Raw genomic sequence first — 12,480 nt, 5'->3', positions numbered from 1 at the left:
GCGGGAAGATGCTCAACATCACTCATCATCAGGGAAATGCAAATCAAAACTACAATGAGATACCACCTCATACCTGTCAGAATGTTTAAAACGAATAAGTCAGGAAATGATAGATGTTGGCGAGGATGTGGAGAAAGGGGAACCTTCCTACACTGTTGGTGGGAATGCAAACTGGGTGCAGCCACTCTGGAAAACAGTATGAAGGTTCCTCAAAAAGTTAAAAATAAAACTACCCTACCACCCAGCATTGGCACTACTGGGTATTTACACAAAAAATACAAAAACACAAATTCAAGGGGATACATGCATCCCTACATTTATAGCAGCATTATCTACAGTAGCCAAGATAATGGAAGCAGCCCAAGTATCCACAGAGAGATGAATGGATAAAGAAGAAGTGGTGCGTGTGTGTGTAATGGAATATTACTTAGCCCTAAAAAAGAATGAAATCTTGCCATTTGCAATGACGTGGACGGATCTAGAGAGTACTATGCTAAGTGAAAAAAGTCAAAGAAAGACAAATACTATATGATCTCACTCATATGTGGAATTTAAGAAACAAAACAGATGAGCAAAGGGGAAAAAAGAGAAAAGGAGAGAGAGAGACACAAACCAAGAAACTGACTCATAACTCTAGAGAACACACTGATGGTTACCAGAGGGAAAGTAGGCAGGCGGATGGGTGAACTAGGTGATGGGGATTAAGGAGGAGTGCACTTATTATGATTAAAATAAATAAACAAACAAACAAACAAATAATACATTATAACTGTACTTTAAATTGTCTTAGGTTATGTATTATTCACTCAGTCCTATATCAATTATTTATCCTATTTTCAACATCACCATAATACTACATTTAAAAATTTTGCCACTTTTGCTTTGTGCAACTGAAACTGTTTAAATATTCTTAAAAAAAAAATAACCACAATCAAAGAGAAATTTGGGACACAGAAGTGAACAGAGTTCACAAAGTAAACAGAAAGAAACCATTAACTGGTTTGTAAGAGAATTAACTGCAAATTTCTTGTAAGCCTGTATCCTGGGCATTTAAGGTCCTATCTATTTTTTACCTTTAGCTTCTGTGCAACTTTTTCAAAAGATACATGCAAGGCAGGAATATAAATATCTCACTGACCTCCACGAGAAAGTCAGTGACGCAGACACGCTATGAACAAGACTGATGACATAAGAAAGCCTGGCCTAAGGCCCTGCTGCTCTTCTTGGTTTATGCGAAAAGCAGCCCAAGAGTAAGACTGAAATGAATCAGAGACTAGAGAAAAGAAGATACTTGGGCAAGAGAAAGGTTCATTCCAGCCTCAAAGTTTGAACCACTCTCTAGAAAAGTACTTCTTGGGGAAGAAAAGAGGTCATCGGGAAGAGTAGCAAGAGAGGAGAGCAGGGCCCCCCCCCCTCCCAGGAAGGCAAGGCCGGCCCCTCGTTTCAGGAGGCACAGCCCTTAGCCCCAAAGAACCTGCCTGTTTCTGGCCTAAGAAGGCCAGTGACTTTCAGACAGAGTGCCCGCCTGAGGGGACAGTCACCCACGGCAGAGGTATGGGTGGCAGAAGGGCACAAGGCAGGGCTCCAGCTCTGCGGGGACCCTGAGCTGACCCCACCTGGGCACAGGGTTCCCTTCTGCAATCTCCACAAGGAGCATGAACAACGTTCTGGGACTGAGTCAGCCCCAGCACCTCCCAGATCAGAGTCTCAGGGAAGAGTCTGGAGCCCTCGAGGATGCTACAGGACACCTCTTCACAGGTGTATTATCAACAGGAGAATGTGAATTTCATCGTCACCCAGCTAAGGATTTTGAGAGAGTGGCTCAACTTCAATGGGCCTTGGTTCATGCTCTCTAGTCTCAAACCAGACATAAATAGAATATTCTATGTACAAATAGTTCACCTTTATTGAATGCATTAATATATTTATTAAATAGAACAAATAAGCCCAGAAATAAAGAGCTCCTCTGTGTGTCCAGATCATGTCTGAAGAGCCCCAGGGGCCCTGATACATGTGCATTTCTAGATGGTAAAGTCTGTCTAGGTTATCGGGACTTAGTGGCCCACCTGGGCCTCCAGCCTCCACCTCTGGGCTGCCGTCCTCCTTCCCTGGGCCTCCACGTTCATTCCCCGGGCTGCTGCCTCCTTCCCTAACGGGCAGCTCTACATGTAGCTCTCACCAGCGCAGGGCCCGGTGGGATGAAGGAGGTTCCCCTGACTGTCCCTCGCTGGGGGATGCCCCATGAGTAAAGGGGCCACAGAGGGGGCAGTACATGGGTTCCAGACTGAACTGAACTTTCCTTGATGAATCAGCCTCTTTGGGGCGGGTAACTGCCTACAGGTTGGCAGGGCTCTCTGGGAGAAGCTGTCCTGCAGTCAGGGCAATGGGTGAACCTACACAGCAAACTGGAATTTTCCTGGAGACAGAACCTACGGCTCCTAAACAGGAAAACCCTATCTATTTAGCCGGTATCAGGGCCGACTCTAGTTCCCCTATTTCCAAATCTGTCCTTCCTCCCTTCCTTTCCTCATCTTGCTTACATGGGATCTTGGGAGGGGGGGATGCGGTGAGAAGAGCCAGCAGCCCAGGCTGACTGTTCCCTCCCAGAAGGTCTGACCACAGCAGCCGTGTCAATATATACCTGTCCTGGAGACTGAGCAGACATTTTACTTCTGTGGGATTACCTGGGGTTATGGGACCAAAGTCCTACACAACCTTCCTGACTCTTTTTCCCACTTTGTAATTAATTCTATCCTCATTTTCTGTCTTCCTATATCCTTTACGAAGCAGGACTGTGGATGATATTTGTTTTCTATTATCCATTTTGCGCTGGGTTGAACCCTGTGCCCCCCAAATTCAAGTCCATCCAAAAACCTCAGAACGTGACCTTATTTGGAAATTGAGTCCTGTGGATGTAATTAGTTAAGATGAGGCCATACTGAACCCATGTATGACCTCAGATCACATGAGATCCTAAATCCAATGACTGACGTCCCTATAAAGGCTGTATGAAGATGCAGGGACAGACAGGGAAGACGGCCAAGTGACTGCAGAGGCAGAGCCAAGATAAGGAAGGCCAAGGACCGCCAGCCACCCCCAGAAGCTGGAAGAGGCAGGAGGGATCCTTCTCTGGAGCCTTCAGAGACACGCAGCCCCGCCGATGCCTGGGTCTCTAACTTCCAGCTTCTATCGTGTGGGCAGCTGTTACAGCAGCCTCAGGACACGAATGCAAGCCGACACTTGTATTTTTGTTCGGTGTCACATTTAGGCTTGGAAACATTAAACATGTACAATTACAGGTGAGCTACTGAACCCTTTCACTCCTCGGCGTGCCGCTTACTCTGTGGTTATGTCTGGCGGTAGCCTTGGTCGCATCTACAAGCACGACAAGACCAGTGCTGGGGTTAGCGCGAAGCTTCTAGCAAGACAAAAGCGCATCTGGGCAATGCCAGCCCAGGATAGGTGTGCACCCGCAGGGTCTCCTTAGACATGTTCTTCAACATCGCACGTGCCCCCAGATGAACAGCAACCTGCTTCAACCTGAGCGATGCAGGGCACAGTATCTGTTTCCTCGCTGGGGTGTTATTTATTGGAGTTGTATGCAAATGAGGAGAAACAAATGCTTTAGGTGAGAGTAACTGGGCACTAGGATCTGGCATAGAAATTAGTCCAAAGACATCCTTAATTTGGGAACAAGGAAACCACACAACAGCTGTGATGTGAGTCCTTTCCGGAGCATCCTAAAGCAGAGACAGGATGTCGGTGACGTTGGCACTGACCACCTGGTTAAGGGGCTCTCTGCCCCTGTCCGCCCCTCAGGGAAGCGACACTTTTTCCCCTATGTAATTAATAGGCAGTCTGTGGGGACATACGTGGAGCCGACACGGCTATCCTGTCCTCCAGTCTCCCCCACAGTGTGTGTGCTCCTGATGGTCACGGGACGGAGGCGGGCCAGGCAGGCCCTGTGGCTCTACTCAGCAGCAGGGATCCATGGGGGGGGGGGCTTCCTTTCTCCCCCTTGTGCACACACTTATTTACAGCAGTGCGCGCTCACGAGGTATTTTATTCAATGGGCTAATCCATCACTAGTATCATTTGCTTTAAATCTCAAGTCACTCCAGACTTAGCCAGTGAGAGCCCCTTCATTTTCAAGCACCTCCTCATTTTCTGGTACCAAATATTCCCGGCTCATCTTACTTTGCCTGCTGCCCCAGCCCTGACATCGGCCCAGTCTCCAAGGAAGCCCGGCTCCCTCCATGGGAGACGGCACATAGAGACCAAGATCCGGCAGCGTGGTGCTCACCGCCACTGAGTGTTGCTGTTCCCACGGCCTCTGAGCGGCAGGGGGTAGGGCACGTGACCCACATGCAACATACACAACCCACACACAGACAGCATATAACACACACATCAAACGCAACACACAGCACACACACACACACACACACACACCACACACACACATCAAACTCACGAGCAGAACCATATGTATCTATTTCTCCAGCACTTCCAAGCTAACACACCTGACCCACTCAAGTCCCTCCTGCACCCACATTCGTAGCTCCTTCACCCAGCAGTGAGAAGTTACCTCCCTTCTGTGGTGTTCCTGACAAAAGAGCGTTAACTGAATCTAATCAAGAGGAAATATTAGACACCCAAAACAAGGGGCAGTCTACAAAATAAATGGCTGGTACTCTTAAAAAATGTCAAGGTCATGAAGGACAAAGGAAGGCCAAGAGGCAGTTTTGGATTAAAGGAGACTAAACTCACAGGACAGCTGAAGGCAACATGTGATTCTGGATGGGGTCCTGGATCAGGGGACACTGGACAAGACATTAGGCGACATCTGATATAACTTCTGGATATGGACTGTGGATTAGATCATGGTATTACATCATGTTATATTTCTTGATTCTGACCTTCAGGCACAGTTACAGGAGAATGTCTTATTCATAGGAAATACACTAACCTATTTAAAAATAAAAGGGCCTAATGCCCATAACTGACTCTCAAATGAATCAGAAAAAAAGTGTGTGTGTGTGTGTGTGTGTGTGCATGCTGTGGAGGGAGAAACAAATGAGGCAGAATGTGAAGGTGTGTCTGCTAGCTGAGCCCTGGCCCCCAGCTGGACTAGCTGCATTCAATAGTCCCTCTACCCTAGGTTTACTCTACTCAAGACTCAACATCCCAGGAGAGAGACCCGAAGCCCACCCAGGGTCCTAGTCTGCTTCCTGGGGGATGTGGGCTAAGGAGAAAGGTCATGGTAACAGGGCCTCCGGAGCCACTGATGGCCGCCATAATGAACCCCAAAGTCCTGAGACTTACCCGCCTACTGAGATAGGGAAACTAAAGGAACCCCATAAAAAAACTGTTTTTCTCACTCTTTTTGCTGCGTCTATTTTTGCGAGGACCTACATCCCCGCCTTACACGTCTATGTCCTCCTTGTAACTATGTCCTCCTTGTAAACGTCAAGGAGTTAATGATTTCTTTGGAGTCTTCCAGCACAACAGATAACATCTAAGGAGTGACTGGGCGGAGTCGTCATGAACTTTTTCAAGACCACAGACTCACCAAGACCCCTGGCTCCAGGGCATAAGTGACTTTTGGAGGACAGCTGAACACTCGTCTTTGTTCCTGGATCACTGAGGAGATGTGGGCGCCAGACCATCATCAATAAAAACCCCAGGCCCCAAGCAAATATGAGACTTACTCTTCTTTCCTTTCTGAGTCTCCCAAACGCTCTGTCTGGATCCACACTCTCTCGGTATCTTTAACAGACTCTGTTCTTACTTCCTCTCAATTCATGTCTGATTTCTACCCTGCATGAAGCCGAGGGCCTTCTTGGCTGGTCCCGTGGGGCCCTCCTCTGGGTCACCTCCACCCAGCCAGCCTGCATCAGTCCCACAACTGCACAAAAAGGAGGGAAGTCAGGTCCCCAAAGGAAATCAAGATGTTGTTAGGAAGGGCAAGGCCTGCTGGGAAAAAGATATAAAGCCCTTCAAAGGAATGTTAAAGCCAACAGGGAAGGAAGCTGGGATCTAGAAAGTAAAGGTCAAAGAGCAAGTCTGAGGCAGAGATGGAACACATACTCTATATATCCTTGCTACCCAGAGTGTGGTCTGTGGATTCAGGGCACCGCATGCCCTGGGAAATGCAGACTCTCAGGCCCCACCCCAGACCTCCTGAGTAAGCATTTGCATTTTAACAAGTTCTGGGCGGGGGATGCACATGTTTACTAAAGTGTGAGACACATGTTTACTAAAGTGTGAGACGCCCTGCCCCACCAGTGCCTCAACCAAAGAAAGAAAGAAAGAAAGAAAGGATTTGTGACATACAGGAATTCCAGGGAGTTCTTTGTGATATTCTTACAATTTTCTTCTGTGATTTTGAAAATTGTATCAAAATAAAGTTACAAAACAGACAAGGAAACTGAAGGTCAGCACCCACTAGATGGAAAGATAAATGTCTAAAGCTTGTGGCCAGGTTACTGGTAGACCTGAAATGACAAGGGAACTGCTCTGGAAGGGAGGCAGAGGTCTGAGGTCACACCTGAGGCCCTGTGGGTGCCCACCAACCAGCAGGGGCCTGAGAAGCAAATAAGGGTGTGACAGCTACAAGTGGGTTGTCATGGCAGAGACGAAGGGATCCAGAATATGCCACTATGACGTAGAAACGATTTTGAGTGGGAGGCATTTGAGTTCCTGAAATTTCTCATCTACCTAAAAGCACAGCCACCTAGAAGAACTCAAGTGTCATAAAGCCCTCCCTAGGGGTAACCAGGAGAGAGGACTCTTCTTACTGGAAATGAGAAGTTATCCCCAGCACACCTAAACGGAGGCTGCCACAGCACTATCTTATCTCCCATCTATTCCCAGAAGGGCCCATTTAACCTTTCCAAAGTCATTTGTTTTTCCATACATGCCCTTCTCCTCCTCCTTTTCCCTTATTAAGATGGCATATAAGCCCTCTGAGTCACATTTTTCGGCAACCTCCCCTACATACGTGATCACATCTGTTTTTTTGTAGTTTAATTTGCATGCCCCTAAGGAAAGAGCCTAAGAGGATAGAGGAAAACTTATTCCTTCCCAATAGAGATCAACAGGGAATAGGAACTTTTAGGAGGGTGGGTTCGAGGATGGAGAAGCTGGTCCTAGACCCTGCCCTCGCCCTCTTCTTCCTCTAAGGAGGGTGGGAGTTCTGAACCCACGATGAGAAGGGCTGTCAGAGCATGCGAGGTGAGGCTGCTCTCAGAACAGGAAGCAGTGTTCTGGTCTGCATCTAACTTGTTTAGATTTCATTTTCTCTCAGCAAGTTCTGCCCCAGCTAAGCCACTCACTGGGCTCAGGGTTCATATACTTATCTCCCCCACAGCCATTTTATAATCCTGCCAGTAGCCAGTGGTCGTTTTTCTGGGGACACTGTGATTATTATAGAAACTACTGAAGACCAAAGAGGACAACTTAGCAACGTTCCCGGTCACAGCTGCCACCACTGATAAGCCATTCAACAGTCACACAGGGAGGCCAGGCATCCGCGTGCATGTTATATAATGACATCGGGCGCGCGAGGGCCCACACGTCCACGCAGCACCAGGCCACAGGACGGACGAGCCAACACTCACCACTGATCCCGGGAGAATGAGATGATGAAGCGAATGCCGGGGGGGAGTGGAGCCATTTACACTGCACAGACCATGGAGCTCTGGTCACAAGAGGAGATGTTTCATGCATAGGTGATCAACCCTGGCTCCAAGTATTTCTCTCTGGCCCCTGCAGCTCCGCAGACTGGAAGGTGCGTCGAGGTGTCCTGCTGGGTCTTGCGTGCCCTCTTCCTTCGGGCAGAGGCTCGGCTCTCTACAAGGAGAATGAGGAATGGAAAAGTCGGGTGTCCCAACAGGAACACTGCGGGAGTCCCTGGCAGAAGTAACATGCGGTATACATGTCAGCCAACCCAGATCAAAGCAGGGTTCCAGCTCAACAGGGAACTGCCCCCCATGAGAGCTACTGGGTGGAGGCAGAGTGTGTACCCTCGGGGATGGCTTGCTCAGCAATCACAGACATGAATTTCACATGGTGTTCTGGTGATGAATAGAGACCCAGAGTCCCAGTCCCTCTCCATCTGGGAGACATCTACAGATCATCCCATTCACTCTTAACCACAATACTCTCCGGAACTAATACTAATATTCATGTGAAACCAGTAATGTGCCCAGTGGTTACACCATGTGCTCAATTACCAGAGCATGCCAGGGAACGGGACACTCTCGACTCCACCCGCTGTGGACCAGGCCACGCTGAACCACACTAAGAGAGGCACACAGGCCTGGGCAAGATGGCAGGTCAGCAAACCAATCATTTCACTGTGGCCTTGCAACTGAATTGAAATGCACCTCCCGCTGTGGGAAGGTACCTGACTGTGTTTCTGCCTCTTGATACCTCATCTCCTGTGGTCACTCAGAGGTCATGGAAAATGACCCCATTCCGAAGTCAGGGCCGAAGGCAGGGCAAGACAGGAAGGAATGGGCAGGGAGGCCTGGTCTCCTGTCCCAAAGCCAACCTCAAGTCTATCCTCTGTGCTTGGCAACATGGAATCTTTTGGACCAATGTATTAGATAACATGGGACCCGGTGCATGCAGGAGCATGGCTCGTGCTGTCTTAACACTTACTGAAAATTCACCGGTTATATGATGTTTTTTTAAAAAAAGCTACTTTTGAGTAAACATTCATCTCAATTTAAAGCTGCTGAAATTTATTTAATGTCTTCAAAGAACTTCTTTGGGGTTGCGGACAAGCAAAGCAAATAGCTCTGTTGGAAGGCTCTAGCTAAATTCCTAAGAGCCTGGGCACCCCCCCTTCATTCCAGCCCTCCCCCCTCCACACACTGCGCCTTCTTCAAGGATCTCCCTGCATGCTTTTAGCAAAAAAGTCAAAATCCTTGGGGCGTTTCATCCCAGGACCCCTGACCCTGACCCCTCCATCTCTCTCAGGGAGGCGTGTGCGCCCCAGCCAGAACTAGACCTTTGCTTCGGCCAGCCAGCCAGCCTGCTGCCCCCCCCACCCCGGCAACTGCCGCAGCTGACCTCAGGCACCTACATTTTAGGGTTCTTAGGAAGAGGAAAGGAGATCATCCATGGAAAGCCCTTAGCACCAGGGCCTGGTGGGTAGAAGCAGCTCTGTAAATAGCAGCTAGAGAGGGAGCCCAGGCTGCAGGTGGCTGCCCCATTCCCGTGACTTAGGTTCAAACTCAGCACAGAGCAAGGGCTCCAGAGATGTGTTAAACCAATCCCTGCAAATGTTTCAAAGATGTTTCTGCTCAAAACCTAGATTTAAAGAATATTTTACTAAAACTCCGCTCAAAATGAGTGGGGTCCTGTTTGGGTCTCCATATACTTGGAGAAACAATTCTGTGATGGTGACTTCAGAGTAAAGGATTTGATTTAAGTTTTTCGGTGTCTGAAAATGGGTGGTCGGAGTCCACTTTCTTCCTCTGTCCACTAGGTGTGGCTTGTCTAGGAATATTCTATTGCCATCTGAATCAATCAATCAACCAACCTCAATTCTGGTAAAACCTGTAATTTAACAAAAAAATCCAGAAGGCCCTGGAAATCAGCAGGGAAGACAATCTCAATTTCTTTTTTAAAACAATTGCAGAGGCTTCCCCTGTGAAATGGGTGAAAGCAAGTGCTATAATTCTCAGAGAAGTGCAGTTAAGCTGCGTAAAGGTAGTGATTTTACACGTGGGATGTTAAGAGCTCAATTTAATGAGGCTCCTTCCTCCAGAACCCGGGCAGTGACCCCGAGAAGCACCGAGAAGCACCGACTGAATCGCATGGAGAGCCCGCCAAGCCCTGTGAGGTCCGCCGTGAGGCACGGCACTCCCTCCCGACGAGAACAGGCAGCTTGCCCGGTGGGCCGGACACTGGGCAAATTCAGGTCAACATTCTCTCAGCCCCATCCTCCCTCTCTTCCTCCGGCTTGTCCCGTGTCCTCCGGAGAGCACAGGGGAACGAGGCGGGGCACCTGCTTGCCACCCTGTGTTGGGTGTACAGCCCAATTACATAAAAAGCATACTTTTTTCCCTAGTCGCTCTTTATAGGGGCTTCTGGGACTCACCGATCCAGGAGAGAAGTCACACCATCCAGTGTCATTCTACCATCAGACAGGGACTTCAGCTCCCTCCCTCCTCCCAGAGCAGCTCAGTCAAAATCGTAACAGGCACGTTTTCATACCCATCTTCTGAAAGAGCCCCAGCCAGGCAATGAGAAGAGGAATGACCCTAGACAAACACACACTCCCAAGCCGCGCCCTCGGGCCGCCCGTGGGTGACCCGCCACCCAGAGCAGCTCCCTGCACTCTTCCAACAAGAGTAAGACTGAAAGAAAGTCTTGGCACGAGTAACACTGAAAGGGTCTTCCCAGAATGGAACGCTGCTGTAAATCATCTCAGCAGCCCTGTGCAGATTTTAAATGATCTACTTAAGGACAGTTTCTAAAGTGGATCTTATTTTAAGGCAAAGTTGGCTGGGAGGTGCATGTCCCAGAAAGTTATTTCTTTTTCCTGGAAAGACAGAGGAGAGAATGGGGTAGGGAGAGAATGAATACAACCTCCTTTTGAGAGAAAACACTTTCTATGGTTTGTACTTTAAAGGCTCTATTCCATATTAAACATTACTGCAGTGGCCACTATCTCTTTCCTGTGGTTTAAACACAAAAAGGACTCCTCGATCTGCACCACTGTCCTCTCCCCCACCAACACACTGAACGCCAAAGGGGATGCACAAAATAGAACCTGCAGATGGGGGTCCAAGACTACATGGTGAGACACTTAAGGTCTGGAGTCTTGACCTACAGGGAGACCAAGGAAGGAGCCTGGGAGAAAATCTAACACAGGTACCAACTCAAACAACTTCCCACAATTTCTGGTCCTAAGGCGGGAGGCACCTTCCGGGCAGCCAGCTGCCAGCTCCCAGCCCCAGGAGACGGAAGGAGAGGCAGGCTTTGGAATTCCACCTTTAGAAATGCAAACCTGGGGGCTGGGAAAAGGAGCTTTCCGGTGTCCTCCGTTCAAATGCAAATCCGGACGGTCCCGCGGGTCACCGGGTCACCAGGAGCGGCCGGGAGTCTGCTAGGGCGGGGAGCGCCGGAAGGTGGGGGAAAGAGGAAGAAAGAGCCGGATGGTTGGAGGTCGGCAGGTGGGGCGCTTTCCGATCGATCCACAAGGATGCTGTCACTCGTGTTGGCCGGGAGGCTCGCGAGCTCCGGGGAGCCACCTGAGCAACAAACAGCCCAGAGGCCCAGAGCGCCAGCGCCCCGAGCCTCCCGGACGGCTTTCAGCGCCGGCTCCTCCCCGGCGGCCGGTCCCCGGGGAAGGCGGACTCGGCGGCACGCCCACGTCCCCGGCGCGCGGCGGCCAATGCGCGGGGCTCCTCCCGCGGGCTCCCCGGACCCCCGCTGTCACCGCGGCTGGGGCCGGGTGGGGAGGGGCGCTCGCAGGACCGCTCAGCTCGCCCCTGATTCCACTCGCCCGGGATCCCCGCGCCGCTCCGGCCCCTCCCGAGGCAAGGCAGGAGTCGAGACTCCCCCGCCCAGGCCCAGGCCAAGCACAAAGGCCGGCGGGGCGGGGGACGGCCGGAGCGCAGGGACCCGCCCCGCCGCCGCAGGTGCTGCGCGGCCGCAAAGCTCGAGGCCGGCGGCCCGGCGGGTGCAGGCGGTGCGGAGCGTCCCCGCGTCGCTCTCCCCGGCCCGTCCCTGTCCCCGCGCCTCACCTGCGCCGAGGCCCGAGCCGGCCGCCGCGGGCGCTTCCTGCTCGCGACTTCCTGGGGCGGCGCGCGGTGGCCCCGCCGGCCCCGCCACCCCTTTCACTTTCCTGCGGCCGGCGGGGCGCCGGGGCCGGGGCGGCGGCTGGCCGCTCGGCCCTCCCCCTCCGGCTCATCCCCCTCCTCCGATCCTCCCCGCCCTCCCCCGATCCTCCCCCGGCCCCGGGGCGCGCCCAGGGTCCCAAACAGCCCCGGGGTGGTGGGGGGCACGCGAGTGGCGTTGCTCGCCCGCCGGCTGCAGGGGCCCCCAGGCCGCCCCCCACCCCCCGGGCCCAGCTCGGGATTTTGGCGGCCGGCTCGTGTCCTTGCACCTGCCGGCGGGCTCCCGGTCAATTACTGGCTTGTTCTCCACTGGCCAACGGAGCTCCCCCTGGGCCCTTAGTCCTCAAGGTGGGTCTGACCCACAAGCAGTAAAGCGACGCGCCCCCTGGAAGGCCCAGCGCTAAAGAGGGTGTGCCTTGGTCTACTTGCTTTTATTCCCACTGCCCCTTCTCAACGGTCAGAATCTTAAAACTAGCATTCTTCTGAGTCAAAAGGGGCCCACGGATAGGCGCTATTGAGCCTTCTTTAGTCACACCTGTATGTGCATGACATGAAGCTCAGACGGTTAGATTGGAGAAGCCCAGTCTGGCTCCAGTCACCTGCGTCCATGGCACCTCGCTGG

At 51.4% G+C, this 12,480-nt stretch overlaps 1 protein-coding gene across 6 annotated transcripts in view; it reads right to left on the bottom strand.

Annotated features, from left to right (window-relative positions):
- SLC37A1 (solute carrier family 37 member 1) overlaps positions 1-11,888 on the bottom strand; it is a 63,053-nt gene extending 51,165 nt beyond the window's left edge. Inside the window, exons 1-3 of one of the 6 annotated variants that reach the window (XM_081800441.1) lie at positions 11,766-11,888; positions 11,027-11,122; positions 7,623-7,854 (exon numbers count right to left, since the gene is read on the bottom strand). In XM_081800441.1, coding sequence (XP_081656567.1) covers positions 7,623-7,678 — 56 coding nt within the window. In that variant the 5' untranslated portion in view covers positions 7,679-7,854; positions 11,027-11,122; positions 11,766-11,888. Of the gene's footprint in view, positions 1-7,622; positions 7,855-11,026; positions 11,378-11,765 lie in introns of those variants that run through there. The other 5 variants (XM_081800449.1, XM_081800455.1, XM_081800468.1 and 2 more) reach the window with 5 other exon arrangements.
- Between the last annotated feature and the right edge of the window lie 592 nt (positions 11,889-12,480).

Source organism: Leptonychotes weddellii, chromosome 1, assembly GCF_054177405.1.
Source record: "Leptonychotes weddellii isolate Sample4059 chromosome 1, ASM5417740v2, whole genome shotgun sequence".
NCBI lineage: Eukaryota > Metazoa > Chordata > Mammalia > Carnivora > Phocidae > Leptonychotes > Leptonychotes weddellii.
This window is presented reverse-complemented; position numbering and strand designations above follow the sequence as displayed.